Genomic DNA, 21,186 nt, shown 5'->3' with positions numbered 1-21,186 from the left:
GCATCAAGGGCTGTAAGATCCCCCGCTGGAAAATAGTTCCATGATATACGTACTGAAGAATGATGCGAGTTCAGTTAGATTTAGTTCCCTTCTTCTTCTTTGTTGTTGTTTTGCTTAAGCTCTGCTCGCGCGTGTAGGTGTTATTGGCAAGGACGGCTGCCCGGTTCCGACCCCTCCACCGCCACCGCCGTCGCCACCGTCGTCGTCGCCCTCCATGGCTCCACCTGGTAATGACCGTTCATCTGGTCCACCTGCTCCCTCCAAAACCAAAGGCAATTCATCCCCACTAGGTTCCATGCATCCAACTAATCATTCACCACATATATACACACCCTTTTATAAATTCCACCTCCCTTGGGGTATCTAGAGCACAAATAGAAGTGGAAAAGGACTACGAGCTACCACGCCGTAACTTCGCTTTGCATTGCAGGCTCGGTTCGTTTGGGGAGTCTGCTGCTGCTGGCCTTGCTCGCGGCTCTTCACGTCGTGTGATGACTTGACAACATGATTTCATGCCTGCACGGAGCAAGACTCAGTTTACTGGTACAACGTGAGGGAGGAGCTACGTGCATGACTTATATGATGTGTATACACTTCGTACTAGGAAGGTCGACGCGGTGGCACACCGCATCCGTGGTGAATCTTTTAGAACTAGTTTTTTTTTTTTTTGGAGTGCCTTGTTTGAACCGTTGTTTAAGGGCTGAAGTTTAAACGATTTTTTCCTCAACAAAAAGATTAATGTAACACCTAATTTGGATGCAAACCAAACACGTGAACTTAAAGCAACACTCCACCATTTGAAAAAACAAAGGCCTAACAGGTTAATCAATACATATTGGTTCATCAATCAAACAGACATCTGAAAACTGATAGAGAGAACTATACTATATGGAGTTAGAACTAGAGGAACTGCCAAAGCAATCAACAAGTTGTGATCACCAAAGTATCAAGCTGTTGGGCTGAAGGAACATAAGGTGCTGGCACCATGATTCGGAGAAATAATAATATAGTTCGGGACTGTCCACGGTTCATGCATGATAACGTATCTACAGTTCTATACCATGATGTCGTTGGCGTTGCTGCGGAAACACTTCCTGGTCAGTCCATGCGAGTTTCCACACCCGGCTGTCAAAAACAACAAACTTGGGGTCAGAAAAGCCAGTCGTATGGATACTGGTACAAGGTAATAACATCAGTAACCTCATGGTACACCAGAGCAAGCAAGTCAGCAACCGAAAAACAAATCTCAAATTGGCTTAATTAGTCACGTCGTTGCTACCAGATTTTCTGCGTCTAATCCTAAAATATGGGTGTTACTCGTCCCCTATGGTAGTTAGTCCCTGTATAAGTTGTGTGTGAAGCATACAGCACATCATACGCTCGTACCAATGTAGCGAACAATTTTAGGACATCCTGACCATGAACTCAAAAAAACTTATAAATCCTATTAGACTGATCATATTGGGTAGTATTATATTATAATATCATTCATATGAAAGCTCTGAATGATACTATCTCTATAGTAAGTAGTATCATGAAGTAGTATCATAATATTGTTTTATTTATTAATTTGTGAAATTTTAATGTAAAGTTGTGTATAATTTTTTTTGACATTAACTTTTCTCGTGATGACGCCATCATAAAGTATCCACCTATGTTACTCTAATCTCTTTTCTTCTATTTAATTAACTGACACATCAGTATTTTTATAGGACCAGTCGTGAGGGATACTAACTAAAAAAATACTAGCACTATGACTAGCTTTACACTAGCGAAGATAACCTAGCACACCTCGGTCGAAGATTAATTTAGAGGACACTTGCCGTAGTTTAAGAAATCGCTTTAACTGTTATTTTGGTCAATAAAATATAGAATATATATCACAAAAATTACATCATTGGATATCTTTTTAATACGAATAGAATGGTATAAATTTTGGAGAAATATAATATATATTTTATTGATAAAATTTGTGGTCAAACTTTATCTTAAAACTGCATGCGTGCCTGTTAAAACCGATACGGAGGGAGTATTATTCATGCCGACCACAACCAAATCAAACACAAAGATCCATCGGAGAACACTAGGTTTACCTGACGCGGGAGCAGGGGCCGATCCAGTGCCCCATCCTCGACGCTTTCGCCTTCCGGTTGCGAAACCTTGCAGAGGCGCGTGAGAGGACGGAGTAGCCGTCCCCATGCTGATTTGATACCACTCCGAAACGCCATGGGTGCCGATGCAGAGGCGGAAGAGGAGGATGTGGCCTCGACGGTGCGTGCCGATGCAGAGGCGGAAGAGGAGGAGGTGGCCTGGACGACGGTGCGTGGCGATGCGTGCCGGCGCTTGCACGAGTGGTCCTCGCAGCTACAGATCAACCCCATCCTCTCTAGGTCATCCACCGGCACGATCTGAACGGGCAGCGCTAACGTGGAGATAACATCAATGTCACATCTGTTAAGCTTCATGCACTAGCCACTTGAACCAAAAGTCCGAACTGATGGAAAGGGCTAGGCAATCCACATATACACTTCACAACACCCCCACTCGCGTGTGACGAGAGAAGAGAAAGTCAACACGTGAAAGAAGAAGAGCACACCGAAACAGCGGTGGTTATAGAGGGGGGCAACAGCAATTTTTAGGCTTAATTGCGAAAACCATGTGAAAGCAAGGATTTGAACTGGAGACCTGGGGCTCTCATACCATGTTAAGCTTCATGCACTAGCCACTTGAACCAAAAGTCCGAACTGATGGAAAGGGCTAGGCAATCCACATATACACTTCACAACAACATCTTACGGCGAAAGAATCGTCCAGAAGGTACTCCGACCTCTCGAGCTCTTCTCTGGTGATCAGCCGCTGACCGACGGCGCGCCCTAGCTTGACGGCTCGCGTGAAGCTGACGCAGTGCGGCGTCGACGGCGCTGGCTTGCCATGATGAGGGAGCAGCGTGAACCGGACACTAGCGTTCTCGACGCCAGCCTTGGCGAAGCTGGGGATGGTCATAAGCTCGACGAAGAGCGAGATGCCATCGGCGTCCTCCTCGGACGCCCCGTTGGGGTAATACAGGATGCGCCACGTAGAGCAGTATTTGCCTGCCCCGAATTCGCACGACCTTGCCGCCATGCCATTGTCAAGCAGCAGTGTTGTACGGGAGTAGCCATTGATTTTGAGCAGGTGGTGGACGCTGCCATGCCCTGGCGCGAAGGTGCTCAGGGTCGACGACGAGAAATCATGGACCGACATGGTACCAGTCAGTTGCCACAAGCACAAAAGTAAGAAGAAACGAAGGAAGGGGTGTTTTGGCGCAGGTCCGGCCGGGCAGCCGATGAATTCTGGGTGGCGGCGCCGCGGCGGTCTGAGCGGACGATGTTTACATAGGGAGACCGGTAAACCCTACCTAAGGACACGAGCTGAATTGCGCCCCGTGCGCCACCGAGGATGGAAATTTTCAACGAAACAGCAAAAACAGATGGGATCGATTTTTGACAAATAAAGCCACAACGACCAAATCGATACATATTAACAAGGAGACCTTTTCGGTTAAAAAAAACAAGAAGACCCTTTTACAAAGCACATCAATGATAAATATAAACAAAAACATACACGGAAAACTAAAACTTGCTGCCGAATACCGGAATGAGACCGAAGGGTACCGGAGCTCCACGACTACACCCTCATGAGGGTAACGACACTGCGCGCCATTGTCGTCGAGACCAAGAGGGTCAAGTGTTTTAAACCCGAAGCCCCATGCCGAGAAGTTAACCACAACAACGCCTCCAAGCTAAGGGTTACATCACCCGCAGACATCGCCACCATTGGTGTCAAACCTCTAAGCCATCGCCGGAAAAACCTTCATGCCATGTAGGTATCACAACCCATATCCACTATCCCAGAGCGACTTCCGAGTCCTAACCGCAATCCAGGAGCTGCCTTTGTCGAAGTACCATCAACACTAGGATCTCCCGCCGCCCGCTCCACACCATCCACACGACCAAAGAGCAAGGCCATCACCACTGCCACGTCCCTTCTTATAGAGACACCCACGCAGTCCCATCTTCTGGGGTTGCCGCCCCGGCGTCCATGAGCTGGAGATCGAAATGAAAGACCGCACACTGCATGACTCAGGAATAAAACGAGATAGGCCCACAACATCAAATTCTCATGAGTGGCATCAAATCCTTTAGAAGGACTGAAGGAGATCCATCCTCTACCACCAAGACGTTAGCAGACTCCAAGCATAAGTTAGAGCCTATAAAGACCCGGCAGGCCCAACTAGCCCTTGCCATCGCGCTACATCGTCATGTCCGCAACCACACTTCAACAGGGGGAGGTGCTATACAGCAACCGGTGGGACACACATGCCACGCCACACCCCCTAGGTCGGTGTTTTGGGCCGCCCACGTGCCTTCTCTCTTTTCTTAACTTTTTTTTTTGTTTCCTTTCGTTTTTCTATTATGTTTTTCTTTTCACGTTTTTCAAAAGTTGATTATTTTAAACGTGATTTTTAAAATCTGAACATTTTTTATTTTCTTATAAAATAAAATCTGATGCTTTTTTTTTCAAAAAAACAAATATATTTTAATAAATATTTTCTCAAAATTTGAACAATTATTGATATTGATTTTTTCCAAATTTGTTTTTTGAATTTGAATACTTTCAATATCTGCACTTTTTTGAATATAAAATTTTCGAAATTTGAACATTTCAAAATTCTACACATTTTTGAATTTGAACATTTTTTAAATTTTAACATTTTTTGAATATTATAAACAAACAGAAAAAAGAAACATGACTAAAAAAACCAGCTAAGACCTAAGAGCATCTCCAACAGACGCGCTAAAAGCCCCGCGCGGCAAAAATACCGCCGGTTTGCCGCGCGCGGGTGTTGCCGCGCGCGGGTGTTGCCGCGCTGCTCCAACAGACGCGGGAAAAAGGCGCGCGCGCCAAATATTTTGCCGCCCGCGCGCTTTCACGCTATCCCGCGCGGGAAACTTGCCGCGTGCGCTGCCGCGCGCGCTATATCACGCCACGCGCGAACGCGGCCAACCGCCACTTCCTCCACGCGTCGCTCTCTCTCTCGCCTCTCCTCCATCGCGCAACTCCACCTCCGGCCGCTCCGCCTCCGACCGCGCCGCCTCCGCGAGATGCCTCCGCGCCGCCGCCCCTCCTCCGGCTACCACGGTGTCCGGGCGCGGCCGAGCGGCCGGTTCGACGCGGAAATCCGCTCCGCCAAGGAGCGGATCCGCCTCGGCACGTTCGACACCGCGCACGAGGCGGCGCGGGCGTACGACGCCGTCGCCTGGCGGCTCGGCCGCTCCCGGCGGACGATGAATTTCCACGATGTCTACACGCGGGAGCAAGCGGAGATGCCGGCGCCGCCGCCGCCGATGATCACGCGCGAACGCGCAGGCGCCGGCAGCGGGAGCTCGAGCGGCGCCTCATCATCGCCGAGCGCGACGAGGCGCCGCGCCTCGAATGGGCGCGCCGCTTCCCCGAGGGACGTCGCCGCCACGGAGGCCTTCTACGGCATCCACGCGCAGAAGGAGGAGGAGAAGGCGGCGATGAAAGCGAAGAAAAAGGCGAGCCGCGAGAAGCGCCGCGCCGAATCCGCGGCGATGAAGAAGGTGAGGGCCGAGGCGGCGGCGAACAGGAAGGAGGAAAAGAAGAACGGCGCAGGGCCGTCGACCATCGTCCTCTCCTCCTCCTCCTCCGACTTCCAGTGGACGACGACGTCGACGCCGGTGTCGGACACGACATCGAGCAGCTCCGACTCGACGGTGGAGTCTGACGATCAGTCGGAGGAGTAGATTATTAGTATTTTCATTTAAATGTCGCATTGTATCGCGCACTTTTAAAATATATTCGTATTTTCGATCATATTTGCATAGTTTGTTTGATGAATTTTCAAAAAAAAAGAAACGGTCGGATTAGCAGTTTGTGACGCGCGCGCTGCAAAATAGAGCCTCTGCCGGAGGTGCGTTTTTCGCACACCAACGCGCGCTGCAAAATACAGCCTCTGCCGGAGGCAAATTCGCTATGCCGCGCGCCAGCGGTATACAACGCGCCCAATTGTCGGTATAGCGCGCCGCGATCAACAGAGATGCTCTAACTAGTTCGGGTCGTACCGTGTGCAAGATGTACGACCCATCATATGCGCCAACCTGATCGATGTACAGGAAAATCCCCTATAGGTGCCCCCACCATAGAGCAGCTAGGGTATCACTCAAGTTGTAAAATAATCAATGGGTCAAGCTCCCTTCATGGCCCACATGAACCGCCCTAAGAGCATCTCCAGTCGCGTCCCCCAAAGCAATTTGGGGCGCGCCGGAGTAAAAAACGGTTCCACCGCGTCCCCCAAAACCCAATTTTGTCCGGCGCGCCCCGATACGGTGTCTGGCGCCCCAAGCCCGTCCCCGCCCCACAGGGGACGCATCGGGGATGCCGGACACACCGGAAAGCGAGGCGGGGAGTGTCGGGGCCGACCCGTCAGCGGCACAATAAATTCTAACCTAACCGTCGCCTACCTCGCGATGGAAGTTATTGGCGTGCAGCGACGGTGCAGTTCCCGTAGAGGCGCAGCGACGCGTCTCGTCGCGCCTAGCTCTGCGTGCCGGCGTTAATGAGCGCCACCGCTCCCCCGCCTCCCTCCGGCCTATAAAAAGGGTCGCCTCTCATCGTCCCTCTCACACACAAACCCTAGCGCCTCTCCCCAACCCTAGCCGCCACCATCTCAACGAGAGTCGACGCCATGTCTGGTAGAGGCGGAGGCCGAGCTCGCGGCCGTGGTCGTGGTCGTGGCCGCGGAAGAGCGGCACGCTCGCCGTCACCTGCCACGTCGTCGTCTTCACCGTCGGAGATGGACGTGGAGCCGGGCGTGCTGTTCGAGTACGTCGTCGGCGACGACCGCCCGCGCACGATGCATCTGCGGGAGGCTTCGTGCGGCTACTACCGGTGGATCGTCGACGTGATCTACGACGCGCGCGGCAAGATGTACCTCAACATCGGCTGGGAGAAGTTCGCGCGCCACCACGGCCTCGGAGCCGGCTTCATCCTCCCGTTCTCCTACTCCGGCGACGGGGACATGAGCGTCAAGGTATTCGACGAGAAGCGCCGCCGCCGGGACTACCACGGCGGCCGGCACCGACGAGGAGGACGGCCGATGATGAAGAGTGTTGTTTCTTCGTAGCGAATACGTGCACGGAAGTTTCTGGATGTTCGTCTCATCGGTAGAACCAACAAGGGCACCATCCTCCCGCTGGATTTTCCAGTTTGGGTGACTGGGTGTGCCCTCGAGTGTCTTTCTTAGCAGCGAACAGAGGAAACCTTCGATGCATGGCCTAGTTAGGTTTATTTTTTCTGCTAAATTTTATATTTGTGTCCACCATGGTTCAAACTATGTATTAGTTTGTGGAAAACCATGTTCCAAATTGTGTCTTCCTGTAAACCACGTTCCTAATTATGTATTAGTTTGTGGAAATTAAAATAAAAATGCCTAAAAAAATATTTTTAATGTTTGTGGGCGGCGTTTGGGGGACGCGGCTGGGAAGTGACGTCCCCCAAACACGGCACGAACGAAACACGTCCCCCAAACACTCAATCCGGCGCGGTTTGGGAAACGCTTTGAGGGACGCGACTGGAGATGCTCTAAGGGCATCTCCAACCGGGCGACCCATCCCGCGCCCGCGCGTCCGGATGGGTCGAGCCGGACAAAAAACGGCCCAGCGCGCGGACCCATCCCTAAAACGGATGCCCGCGGCGTCCGGATCGACGCAAACCCGGCCCAAATCTTGGCCGGGTTTGCGTGGCGCGGACGCGAAAGGCTGGTCGCTCGCGTCCGCCCCTTGTCCGCCCCGGCCCGCGTGTCATAGGCATGAACAATATTTTTCATTAAAAAGAACTCATTACATTTTTTTAGCTACTACTTCTACCCTATACGTATGGGGCCGGCGGTCTCGCCGGCGACTCCTCGCCGGCTCGTCGTCGGGGCCGTGGATTTCACTCGACGCGGGCGGCCTTTACGCGTGAGGATTCCACTCCGGCTTACGGGTCGGGTGGCGCGGCCGCGGCGGCGCGGGCGCGGCGGCGGCAGCCGGCGGCTTGGGCGGAGGCCACCATCCTCCTCCTTTCCGTCCGCGCACCTCGGGCGCGCTCGCGCTCCGCCTCCTGCGGCGGAACCATCCGCTTCCCGCATTGCTCCACCTCCTGCAGAGCGGCGCGTTCCACAGCGGTGCGCGCCTCCAGGCGGACGCGGGCGGGTGCCTGGCCCTCGTGGATCTCCTGCCGCCGGCGCATGCGCTCTTGCCGGCCACGCTCCGCCGACGCGCAGCATCCTCCCGGGCGCGCCGCTCGGGCGACGGCATCCGGATGAGGTGACGGGCTGCTCGCATAGCGAGCGGCTCGTTCTTCCGGCCGAGGAGGTCGCCTAGCGGCGGCGGCCGGCCCGCCGAATGCCCTCGTGCTCCTTCGTCACGCGCGTGAGGTCGGCGAGTCGCTCCTCGATGGCGGCGTTGATGTTCGCCGGCGCGAGGTCCTCCTCGTTGACGGGCTCCTCCGCGGCGGCCGCCCCTCCTCCGCGGCCTCGTACCAGCCGTCCGCGGTCTCGTGCCAGCCCTCCGCGGCCGCCTCCACCATCTCCGCGTCACCGGCCTTCTGTGCCGCCGCCTCGGCAGCGACGCGGAGCGCCTCGTCGTCGGCGACCCACCGCGAGTCCGCGCGCTCCTCCTCCACCGTCCGCGGGAACCTGGCCGGGCGGCGAGGAGAGCTTGGCCCATGTGGCCTGCAGGGTGCGCGGCATGGCGACGGAGAAGGCGGGGGGGGGGATGGTGTTGCGGTACGTGTGAGACCGCCGCCGTCTTTATAGCCGGCGGCCTGGCGGGAAGCTTGGGCGGTCGCTCGCGCCAATGGCGTTTGCGCGCGCGGGAACCTTGGTGCGCGCGGGAACTTTCCCGCGCGTTCCACCGCCCACCATGGCTGTCCCGTCGAGGCCTGCCATGGCGCAGCGCCGCGCAAGGAAGACGAACCACGTGGCGTCTGTTTGGGTCGCCGCGTTGGGCGCAGCGTGCGACCCAAACGGACACGCGGACGTGGGGCGCTGTCCGCGTGTCCGGGCGGCGACCCAAACGGCCCAAAACGGACGGCCCAGCGCGTCCGTTTGGGTCGCCCGGTTGGAGATGCCCTAAGAGCCCAAATCAGGCCCCTAGACTCCTGCCCCAGGTGCATCCGCTGCTGACGTTCCAAGTCGCAGGCATCGCCACATTGTTCTAGCTCCAAACAAGCCGAGCTCGAATCCAGGGAGCACCGCCGGTCAGGAGGCCCCGCGACCCGCGCCGCCATCCACGCACGTGAGTACAGGCATGTCCTTCGCCACCAACGCTACACGACGTTTGACCAGCAACCCTTGCCAATGGTGAGAAAGGGGTCTGCGAAATGAGAGGTAATGGCATCTCCAGCGGCGCGACGTAAATCGGTGTCCGCAAGCGTCCGTTTGCGTCGCGCGGCGGACGCGAGAAAGACCGTTTTTGTTCGCGCGTCCGTTTGCGCATGGGTGTGCCTCCAGTGGCCCGACGCATTTCTACGTCGGCATGAAATATGAAGTTTGAAAACAACAAGATGCAAGAGATTGAAGTGATAGTCCTTATTACATCCAAATTTTAAAAAGTCTACATGAAAATAAGATGGTAGTCCTTTAGGCATGGTCTTCATGGCCAGCCAATGTCCACTGATGCTCAATCAGATCGGTCTGCAGCCGTTTGCAGATGTTCTCGTCAGTGATTTCTACATTCATATGCAGATAGTTCTCCCATGATAAAGCCCCAGGAAGTGGCTCTAGCTCACCTTGGAAGTCTCAGTGGTTCTCATTGCGGCCATCAGGACGCTCGTTCTCAACGATCATGTTGTGCATGATCACGCAGCATGTCATCACCTCATGTATGGTCTTCAGCGACCATGTTCTTGCCGGGTGACGGACAATTGCCCACCGAGCTTGGAGCACATCAAATCCGCGCTCCACATCTTTCCTGCAAGCCTCTTGCATCTTGGCAAACCTGCTCGTCTTCTCGGAGCTGGATTACGGACAGTCTTCACCAGTGTGGCCCAGTCAGGCTAGATGCTATCAGCAAGATAATATGGCTTGTCATATTCATTTTCATTGATCTCATAGCTCACCTGGGGAGCTTTGCCTTGCATGAGCCGGTTGAAAACCAGTGATCGGTGCAACACATTGATGTCATTGTTGGAACCGGCCATGCCAAAGAATGAATGCCAAATCCATAAATCTTGATATATGACAGCTTCAAGAATGACAGTCCGTCTCTCCGCATGCTTGCTGTACTGACCTTGTCATTCAAATGGACAGTTCTTCCACTCCTAGTGCATGCAATCTATGCAGCCAATCATTCCTGGGAACCCTCTAAACTTGTTGATAGACAACAATCGCCTTGTATATTCAACAGTTGGTTCCCTACAGTAATACTGTCTGAACACGGCAACCACGGCTCGGCAAAACCGGTACATGGACTCAAGGCAGGTGCTCTCACCCATTCGAAGATACTCATCGAATATATCAGCAGCCATTCCATATGATAGCATGCGAATAGCGGCGGAGCATTTTTGGTAGGAGGTGAAGCCTAGCGTACATGTTGCATCGGGCCTGCATTGGAAGTAGGGGTCGTAGTCTCTGACGCCCCGGAGAATGACCAAGAACAGCTCCCTTGACATCCTGTACCGGCGCCGGAACATTTTTTCCTTGAACAACGGATCGGTGAGGTGGAAGTAGTCCTTGTGGAGCCGGAGCTGTCCCTTCACTCTGTTGCGCGGCAGGTTTTTTGAGCGGCCCTTGATAAAGCCCCGGTGCACCGGCCCCTCATTTGAAGTGAACTCGTGGATCATGGAGGCCGCAGTAGTTGCCAATGTCTAAGTCGACTGATCGAGCTCCTCGTCGGAAGAGGAGTCAACGACCTCGGCGTCGAACTTCTGCAACATCTGCCACATGTCCATCTGCGTGGGTACGAAATGTGGATCAATGGCTGCGATTTGCGCCAAAATAGGTGAAGAAACCTACCGGCGCAATTGACCGAACAGGTCGTGGGCGGCGCAACCGGCAACGTTTGGCCCCAAAACAGCCGGCAGGTACGCGCCGGAGCCCATCCCGAGTACGATCCTGCTCTCCCGCGCGACGACACTGAGGCGGACGGCGAGTACTGCGCCGCTGCAGCGACGGCTGGGGTTGGGATGGTGGCGTCGCACTAGGGCAGCAAAGAAGGGGAAAAGAAGCAAATCAAAACGGTCGATTTCGCTGTCCTTAACTTGCGGGATCGGGTATCGCACAACGTCCTGGTCCAAGTATGCGTCGACGCAAACGGCCCGATCACTTTGCGTCACCCCGTTGGAGCAGGGTCCAAACGCATTTCCGGTCACGACGGACGCTTATCGTCTGTTTGCGTCGCATTGCTGGAGATGCCCTACGGTTCACCTCCAAGGGGACAAATCATCTGTTTGCGTCGCGTTGCTGGAGATGCCCTAAGAGCATCTCCACTCGTCCCCCCGACGAGGCCCCCGAGCGACGTTTTTTCCATCCGGACGGCGAAATTCGGCCCAGTCGCGCCCCCGGTTCCTCGTTTTCGTCCGGATTTGGCCCTTAATCCATCCGGCGAGCCCACGCCACCCCCGGCCCCCGGGCGCGCTCGGGGACTCCGGACGAAAGATTTTGGCGCGAAACGGCGTGTGGACCCGCGTAGTCGGCGGCTGGAAAACCAAATCCCGTGATTTTCCCTCCAATTTGCTTGCATATCCCCATTCCCTCCAATTTGCTTGCATATCACCATTCTCTCCCGCCGAAATCCCCCAATCTCCTCGTCTTCCAGCTCCAGTTCTGGCGGCGTCTTCTCGTCCACCACCACTCTCCTCCTCGTCTTCTCGTCCACCACAATGCCGCCGAAGGCGCCGGCGAGGAAGATGCGGAAGAAGAAGACGAAGCCGCCGGGCATGTCGAACGCCGAGTGGGCGGCGGACGAGAAACGGCGCGACGTGGAAACAAGCGCCAGGGCGGAGAGGGTGAAAGAGCCGCCGCCAAGAGGTCGGCGGAGGCGGCCCAAGACGAACAATTGAGGTTAATCAGCATGGCCTATAGCGGCGGCATGTTCCCGGCCAATGGCCGATGCAACGTACAACAAGTTCCCCGTCTTCCTTCTCGCCTTCGGCGTACTCGCCGTCGCCGACCGCCGTGTTCCAAGAGGGCGCCTACGTCCAACCGTCCAAGCCCACACCGTCGCCGCCCGAGCTTGGCGTCGGCGGCGGCGGCCTGTTCGAGGGCACCTCGCCGGCCTCGCGGCGAGGGCCGCTCGCGTTCGGTGCGATGGCGGCGCCGAACGAAGAGGAGATCCACGAGATGATCACCTCCGGCTCCGCCGCCGCCGCTGCGAGCCCGGGGTTCTTCATGACCGCCGCCGCTGCGTGCCCGGGGTTCTTCACGCAAGAGGAGACCGAGCAGTACAACCCCGACGCTCCGCCGGCTTGCGCGGCGGAAGGGCGCCCTGAGCTCGGCCAGAAGAAGCAGAAAGAGCTCAAACGGACGGACAATCCCGCCGACAGGATGCGGGCGTCGATCGACAAGTGCTTTGGGCCGACTTGAGATCGCACGCCGACGGGAGGAACGACAAGTTCGACGGCGAGTGGCGGGAGATGCTCGCCAACCAAGGCGCCGGATCGCCCCTGCCGAAGACGACGGTGGCGGCGAAGAAGAGGAACACGGACTTGGCGTTCCTCATGGGCGGCGGCGACATGGAAGCGATGGACGAGGAGACGAGGAATTGGTACCGGGGCCACCGCAACGACATCCTCCGAGCCACTACGTCGTCTCCGCCGGCTCCTACCTCGTCTACCTCACCATCTACCTCGTCGACTGCGGGCACAGCCGACGTCCACTGCCCGGCTGCTTCATCGTCGCCCGCCGCGGCCGCTTCGGCCACGGCGTGTGAGGAAACCGGTCCGTCGGACACCGCCGTGCCCGGCCGGGACTGCCGACGAGCTCGTCTCCGTGTAATTTCCCTCCGATCACCGATCCGTGGCCGATCCTTTTGCTCCTTTTGCCGATCAGCTGCCCGTACTTGTAGCGCGGGACGGCGATTTGTTTGAATTTAAACTCTATCCGCCGAACTCCGGGTGGACGACTGGAAATATGGTACTCCCCACGCCTTAATTTCGTCCAATCCGGCGGTAGTTTCGTCCGGATTTCGGCGTGGGGAGCGCCAACGAGTGGGGATGCTCTAAGGTTCACCCCCAAGGGGACAACAGGGGGAAGACGAAGCAGTTTTTCTCACTTTACCAGTCAAGTATTGAGTTGAGATTGATAATTTATGAACTGTAAACTTATGGACTATTCGATTGTCTTTTAAATTGATTTTTTGATTTTGCAGCTACAAAAGTTAATCGATGGATATACGATTATACAAGTCACACGTTACGACTAGGTTGGTACTGCCTGAGAGATCATGCATTCCTAAGAAATATTACAGGACGCAGAAGCAAAGGGCGCAACCAATGAAGGAATCACATTAACAAAAGGCTTTCAGATGTGCAATTAACTCATGTTCAACAATCACATCATTCAGTTCCCATCAAAACATAAAGCCACAAAGTTTACTTGCAGAGCCGTACTGAGCAAACAGCTAAATTACTGGAATTGAAATTAAGCCTTCTATTAAGTGATCCATTTCTTCACGCCTGACTAGCTTCACTTCAGGCCAGCTGGTCTAGGTGGCTTAACGGTACTGCAACAAAATAATATGATACAATTGTTAGAATTGTGGTTTACACAAAAGGAAGTAATTACATGACTAATAACAAAATCTACAACAACGCAGGAAAAGAAAAGTATGTCTCGAAAGAAGTCTCAGTGGCGCATAACTGAAAAGGTTAGAATCTAGTGACAGATAGAAGGGAATGACTGTACATAACATTCAAGTTCAATTTCGAAGCAAACGAAACAGAACAGAGAAACTTGAAGCGACAGACCATTTAGGACAAATGTCCATAATGCCTAGCAGGTCAGTGAAGCAACTCTCGATATTTGCCTAGCATGTCAGCATCTATTGATTCAACTATCAAACAGACATCAAAAAACGGAAAAGACAAAGCATGGAGCAGGAATAGTGTTCCATACCAAAGCATTTAAAAATGTAAGATCACTACCATTTCAAGCTGTTGGTTACAGGATAATAAATATATCCACAGAAACAATATTATGGTTCATGGTTCAGGATAACACCCTATACCTTAATGAAGCCAATGTCCTTGGCGTTGCTGCGGAAGCACTGCCTGCAGCACATCAGCCCGTACTTCCTGATCAGTCCATGCGAGTTGCCACAGACCCGGCTGACAGAAACAACATATTCGGGTCAGCAAATTCAATCATATGTACAATGGTTCAAGACAATTAGCATCAGTAATTGTATGGAACTGCAGAGCAAGCCATTACAAACAAGCAGAACGCAATCTCAAACTGGTTAAATGCACATGGTCTGATGGTCGCAAGAAAGATTTGTTTGTCCTACAACTTAAAACATGAAGCTATAATTTTCTAAGCCTAGTTGTCTGTCCACAAACATGAGAAACAACGCAAGACACTGTAAAAGCTGTGAAGGAGGCAAAGCTGACTAATTAGCAAACGATCTCAGTTGCGAGGGACATAGCAAGCTAGCAGCGAACGTTCTCAGCTGATTAATTAGTACCTAAGCCCATCTAACTCCTGATCGGGAGACATTTGCAGCCAACTACATCGCTAAGAAGAGCTAGGGCAATCGCAAGCAAATCAAACCCGCAGATCGACCCGAACAGTTCGTCCCGCCAGGGATCTCTAGCAGCGTGCACGAGCTAGGAATTTAAGTGGCCGGCGGCGATCGAGGGGACGGTAGAAGTATTACCAGACGCGGGAGCCGGGCCCGTAGTTCTTGGGGTGCGAGTTCCAGACGTTGTCGTGCCCCATCGTCGCCGCGTTCGCCTTCCGCCTTCCGCCGCCGGTGGGGAAACCTTGGTGCGCGTGGGAAGAAGGGAGGAGTAGGTTGGCGGCGCTGCGAGCAGGCGAGCCTTATATAGGGAGACGGCGCGGTAAACCCTAACTAGAACACGGGCCGAACTGGGCCCACTGCGCTACGTAGCCTGAAGCGGGCCGAAAATGACATTCTGTCGGGCCAGCCCATGTTAAGCATCTATGCCTAAGATTTATCTATGCCTCGTGAGAAAGGAAAAAAAAAAGCATCCGCTGGACTCGCCGTGGAATCCATCGTCTCCTGCTCCGCTCCGACTCGCCGACGATGTCCTCCGCCGCTGGAGCCGGAGAGCCCCCGTCTTCATCCCGACACGTTCGTGCTCCTCCCTGCCGTCTCTGCGTTCTTTCTTGCTCCACTGGATACTGATGTGTCCTTGCGGTTGCTCTGGATTGCCTCGTCGTCGCAGGGGAAGGAGAGAGAGGACGGTGCCGGCGACAGCAACCGCAAGGAGGAGAAGGAGGTTGATGTGCTGGAGGGAGGCGAGGATCTGGACCTGTATGGCGCCACGGCGGGGTGGGTGGAGGCGCGGACCAGCTGCCCCCACCTCCCCGCCATGCCCGCCGCCAGCGCCGACGAACTCGCTCGCGTGCCCGCGCCTGACTCTCAGTGCTCCAGGTTTGTCCCATCCTCCTCCTCAATTTTCGTGTCGCGATCCTGGGCCTGCCATGCGAATTGTTAGGGTTCTTTCGTGCGGTTTTATGCGCTCCACGCGTTGGGATTTTCTTTTTCTGTCCATTAATCTCCTGGGTTCATGTTCGGTGTGGCACTACTTGGCTGAAGACCTAGTATCCCAGATTTCAGCTATGGTGAATTATGACGACATAATTTAGTTTGATAGAGCAAAAATAAGGAATTACTACTTGATGACAATGCGATTGTTGGGACTAGGTTGTGACTCGAAAATTGTATGGCAAGTTACATGTACATGGTAGAGATCACTACTTTGCTTAAGCACACCACTAGATCATGTCCAGAACTTTAGCACAGTAAAGTAGACTTTGAAATATTATTGATCAATATAATTGCTGAACTCTAAGAAGTGACAAATTGTGACATTTTTGGATTGCTTGCGGTTCTGTACAGATGCCTGCAAGTGGCAAGGTTTCGTGACAAGAATTTCATACTCTATCCCATAGTGCTTCCAGTAATGTGCTGTGGTACCTGTCGGGTTCACAACTACATGACTTTACAATGCCGACTAGTTGGATTGGCATTTGATCATTGTTGTCAATTGATGTGGCGTGGCGTTACTTGTTTGGATTAACAATCTGTGCATGACTTGCAAGCCCATGAAGAACATTCTTGGACTTTATATATTTTTGTTGGGGCATTAATGCCAGATATGAAAGGGGCTCATTTCCCCAAGTTCAGGATTTGACAAAATTAACTTAATATTTATGGATGAAGGTTTTTTGCGGTTACTAACTAGAAGTTCCACTTCATGATTTCTCCTTCTCGTTATTTGCATTATATCAACATTTGGCTTCATATTTTGGAATTATTCTTGCGTAAAATCATTGATATGTGATTCCGCTGTTCATTTACTATAATTTTAATGTGCAAGCCACTCCCAAGTGCAAGAGATGGTCAGGGTCTGTGGATTTTGATGGTACCGTTTGGTACATTGTACCATATTTTCGCTGAATTGGCTAAAGTTTTTATCTGTAGTTGAAAGTTTGTAACAGCTAGTGAGCTGGTGAATTGATGCAGCATGGCTTACTCCTTACGATGGTCTGTATGAAATGTGAAAAGGCACCTGTCATTGTACCTGAAAATGCTGTTTACGATCTCATGATGCAGCATAACAAACATTGTCTATGCATCTTTCTAGAATCCAGCTTATCTTAAGGTGTAAAGAACTTGTATATTTGTTGGCACGGTAATATCTTGGAGGTGAATTGACCTATTATAAACACAGCGAAACAAATTGCTAAAGTTTTCCAACTAGTGAACCTAGCTTCTGGCACCTGTTGATGATATCCCTGTCTTTTTATTCAATCCAAATGACTCCATATTGTAGAATTTAAGCAAAAAATGATTGTAGAAATTGATGTACTTCATACATCCGTGCCTAAGTTTTCTTATGAGCATTTGGCCATGCAGATGTCATCATCCTTCTGAAAACTGGTTTTGCTTGATTTGCAAAGATGTGCTGTGCAGTCGTTTTATCAACAAACATATGCTGCACCATTTTCAAGAAACAGGCCATTGTCTTGCCCTGAGCTTCAGGTAAATATCTGAACTTCCTTTTGCTTAAATTTCTATTGAACTACAAAGAATTTGCATTGGTGCATTTGAGATAAGGTCAAAGGTAGTCAGTATGTTTGGTTTTAAATCTAACTATCACCTGGTCCAGTATGAAACGGTATTGCCGAACCCTCACTATAACATCACTCATTATTCATCAGGCAGCAGTATTAGTTGGAAGAACATTATGTTTCCTTGTTAGTTGAGTTATTCTTTTTGTTGTATTCAATATGTAAGAGATAAGTTTCCTTGTACCTTCTAGGTTTTTCCCAAGAGATTTGTGATTAGGAGTCCAGTGAAATCATCCCTATAAAGGGATAACATGTATCAATTATCAGTCAGTCAAGAATTACGTATATGCCATCTCAAGTTTATCACCCTAGTTAGTGGTCTAGGTCTGACGTCTCTTCACTCCCATAACGTCTCTCATCTTCAGCATGGAAATTACCACCATATTTACTGGATTTACTCAGAACGTTGTTGAATTCTATCCTTGATCAGGGTTCAAATTCACCATGGTTCGCTCTTGATTTGCTACCTGTGTGAACCCAAAACTAAATCTTTACCATGCTCTCGCTTCTTGGCCATGCTGCTACCTTGTCCTTTCAGCTGTCACCGCTAGAGCGCAGTCGCCATCACCATCACTATCATGTCACCATCAATCTTGTTCTTTAGGAGATGCATGGTAGGGAATATGCAAGGGTGGATGGCATGGTGGGGGCAGCAGCAAGGAGGAAGCACGACGCGCTGGTGTGGGGGGGGGGGGCATGGGGGTAAAGTAGTGGAAGGAGCCAGGTAGAGGTGGCAAGGCAGAGAAGATCGGAAGAGAGGAGACGGGGTGTCAGGATGAGATGCCGAAAAGTAAATGGTACGGGGTTAAATGGACTTAGGAGAGAGGCATTGGCATGCGCCGAGTCGGCATTCTTGACTGGGCTGGCCCAAGTAGCTTCTTATGGTCTCTTTTCTTTTTTCTTTTTGTTGCACTACGAATAGGATTGCTTGTGGCTATCTTGGCATATTATTATTTGATTGCTTTAGCTCAGCATCATGTACCATTTTGCAGTGATCTGTCAGTTTGGTGTTTTGCCTGCGACTCCTACCTGGATGCTCAATCCATTTTAGAACTGCGCCCAGTTTATGAAGTTGCACATCTGTTGAAATTTGGAGAAAGGCCCCCTTTCCGACCACTGGAAGTGCTTGATTTGAGCAGTGGACAAAATGGAGGTTCATCTTCAAGTTCCTAAAGTACTATGTTCTGTCGGGGAATTTTCTTGTCATGATGATATTAGTCTATTGTTTAAGCTGGAACTTGTTAAGCTTCAGCACAAATGTAAGTCAGCTAAGTGGTCCTATGATTTTCCTCGTTACTTTGCTTAGCAAGTGACTACTTCTTAGGTGTGAAGCAAAACGACAAGTGTAAAAGTTTGTTCACCTTTGGAGATGATAAAGGAGTTAAAATTGCCTTGATATTGACATCCAGAAAAGTATTCAACTGCGAATATCTTTTGCTCCAGTGACTGATTTACTTTAGCTTATCCACAAATGACATGGAAGTTTAGGTATGTGGCATTTGACTTTAGATTCTGAGGTAAGAGTTACGCTCAATAGTCTTTATAGTGCATTATTGGTGGCACTATTGCATAGGGATCCTCTGATTGAGAGACACGAAAAAAGCAGCATGCATTGCCGAAGCTAGGGAAATGAACACGGAACGATGCCGCCAGGGCAAGAGTTTGAGGATCTTATTATTGGTAGTTCAAATGTGATCCAGTGCTTTGCTTAAGTACTTATCGACTTAGTGGTTCACATGAGAGGAGATTCATGCATTTTCTATCACTTCAGATACAGGGTATCCACTTCTAGACTTATGTGACCAACTTATCATTTTGTATAAGCAAACAAAGAAATTGGACGCATTTGCAAATAAGCTACTCCTATTGGTGTGAAAGTGGTGTGCTTCTGGGAGATTATATAATGTCACGATAGGTGTCCTTTTGCAACATGATTGAGATAAACTCATTTTTTAAGTTGGTGTGATCCTAATTTTTATTCGTTGGTTGATAGTGATGTCACTTTATGAGTTGCCTAACATTATCAGCCCAATCAGGTGTAAATGAATATATATCTTCTTTTGTTGCCATTTGTGTGTTTAGCAAAGCTGGTGGGCGGCTACGTCAAGTTTGTGATTGCATTTTCCTTAATCGTCCAAGTCCGCATGCTAGTACTTTTTTTATTACAACTGCAGTTAATTTGTACTGCATAGTCCTCCCAAATAGTTGTTAGACAATTTGGATGAACTGAAATACTAATAGGACGCCGCTATCGGTTAATTTACAATCATGTATTAGCTTGTTTTTCATTTGTGGGCATGTTACAAATATGGACACGCACTGTATACGTTTTCTGGTTCTGAAATATGCATAGACAGTTACCCAGTTTAAAGGTTTTGGATTTCTATCCAGAAACACTTATGATTCCAAATTTCCAATTTTGCACCATGCAACAAAACTACTAAATGATAAAGTAATCGGTGGTCAAAACCTTGTACAATAACCAATAACAAAGCATGTTACATAGTAATCGGTGTGATAGGACAAGTGTGCAGTTCGTCATCGTCAAGTATTGCTTTGCTTCAGGCACTCACTAAAATCAAGCAAGTGTTTGGTCAGACGTCCATATCGAGAACCTAGCCAATGCTGCCATTATGCACTGAAGACAGCCACTAACTGGTGAGTATCAACATCAATGGAATCTGATCCTCTTGACTTCCAGTTGAACAGGTACGATGTCCCTATTGGTATATGTAGCCCCATCTGTTTGCAATTTAGATGGCCATTTACCTATGATGGCAATAAATTTGGTTTCATTCTGTATTGTTGTTACCTGTTATCTTGCAATGTAAAAATTTACTATCTATCCCTTTGACTCCATCCAGTGTCTTTATTTGAGATCAGACCGCTCTCAGTCCAGATTTCGCACGGCGGAGAATCTGAACCCACATTCTTAGAATTCCACCATGTTGGGTCATGTTCAGGGTTGACATTGAATCGGTTTCATGTCGCTGAATACGTGTTGAACCAATAATTATGTGTGGAGGAACATACTCAAGTGCCATTCTTAGGCCAAGGGAAAGGTTTTCCATCTTAACTAGTAGCTTTTGAACAGGGCTCTATAGCATTGCATTGTCTTTCTGTAAGCACTCAGAAGCAGCAGATCCAATGCGATGTGATTGCGTCAGGGTGAGGGTCAGAAATTGGTGGCTGTACTGCAATCCTGCACCCATCTGTTGTTTCCTAGTTTGAGCCTTGGAGGCTTTGGGAATTGGGACCACTGGTGACAAGTTTGGAAAAAAGGCAATGTCCCTGGGCCTGCCTACGTGTCAACAGGAGATTCCTTCGCTGTGGGATCTCTGTCGACTAGAGTCTGATCGGCTCGGGTAATGTACCAACACCATATATTGAAAACGCCAACTCAAATTGATCAGTATTCATTTTTCAGGGGTAATCTGGTAATGCTTGTGAAAAGCATGGCAACGTTAGTGAAAATATATGAGAACCCTCTTGCCATCAATTTTGGTGTGTGGTCGAACCAACGAGCGCAAACCGCGCCGGTAGTGCAGGTTGCGGAGGAGGAAGATGGCGGCCGCGGTGAGTGGAATTCACTCATGTTGACCGGCGGACAAGATACCCCCCTCTCTCCCTTTACCCGGCGCAGAGGAGTTAGGGTTTCAGGGATGGGGATCATTAGGGAAGAACCGGTGTCCTTGTAGCAGTGAGGGATGGTTAGCAGGGTTACTAGACCGGAAGCAAAATAACATCTTCGAAAGAAAAGGCCACACGTCACCTCTACGACGCAGTGCCCACATCACGGTTGTGCACCACGAACAACGAGAGAT

At 50.9% G+C, this 21,186-nt stretch overlaps 2 protein-coding genes across 2 annotated transcripts; one reads left to right on the top strand and one right to left on the bottom strand.

Annotated features, from left to right (window-relative positions):
• Window positions 1-13,555: 13,555 nt before the first annotated feature.
• Window positions 13,556-15,039, bottom strand: LOC124657790 (40S ribosomal protein S29). Its single transcript, XM_047196298.1, has 3 exons — window positions 14,919-15,039; window positions 14,271-14,370; window positions 13,556-13,766 (listed from the first exon to the last, which is right to left on the bottom strand). Exons 1-3 carry the CDS (start codon window positions 14,978-14,980, stop codon window positions 13,758-13,760), a joined length of 171 nt encoding a protein of 56 aa, XP_047052254.1. The 5' UTR covers window positions 14,981-15,039; the 3' UTR covers window positions 13,556-13,757.
• Window positions 15,040-15,264: 225 nt separating this feature from the next.
• LOC124657789 (histone deacetylase 6-like) lies at window positions 15,265-18,758 on the top strand. The gene is made up of 4 exons (XM_047196297.1): window positions 15,265-15,356; window positions 15,451-15,659; window positions 17,148-17,273; window positions 18,355-18,758. Exons 1-4 carry the CDS (start codon window positions 15,309-15,311, stop codon window positions 18,533-18,535), a joined length of 564 nt encoding a protein of 187 aa, XP_047052253.1. The 5' UTR covers window positions 15,265-15,308; the 3' UTR covers window positions 18,536-18,758.
• The last annotated feature ends 2,428 nt before the right edge of the window (window positions 18,759-21,186 follow it).

Source organism: Lolium rigidum, chromosome 5 (assembly GCF_022539505.1).
Source record: "Lolium rigidum isolate FL_2022 chromosome 5, APGP_CSIRO_Lrig_0.1, whole genome shotgun sequence".
In the NCBI taxonomy this organism is placed as follows: Eukaryota; Viridiplantae; Streptophyta; class Magnoliopsida; order Poales; family Poaceae; genus Lolium; species Lolium rigidum.
Note: the sequence above shows the minus strand (reverse complement) of the source record. Positions and strands in the feature narration are given on the sequence as shown.

Bases quoted from the DNA above. Each gene is read 5' to 3' on its own strand.
- LOC124657790 (XM_047196298.1), bottom strand. From the start codon at position 14,980: ATGGGGCACGACAACGTCTGGAACTCGCACCCCAAGAACTACGGGCCC. The intron at 14,371-14,918 runs GTAATACTTCTA...TGTTTCTGTCAG, and splicing joins GGGCCCGGCTCCCGCGTCTG to CCGGGTCTGTGGCAACTCGC.
- LOC124657789 (XM_047196297.1), top strand. From the start codon at position 15,309: ATGTCCTCCGCCGCTGGAGCCGGAGAGCCCCCGTCTTCATCCCGACAC. The intron at 15,357-15,450 runs GTTCGTGCTCCT...TCGTCGTCGCAG, and splicing joins CCCCGTCTTCATCCCGACAC to GGGAAGGAGAGAGAGGACGG. The intron at 15,660-17,147 runs GTTTGTCCCATC...TTGGCCATGCAG, and splicing joins CCTGACTCTCAGTGCTCCAG to ATGTCATCATCCTTCTGAAA.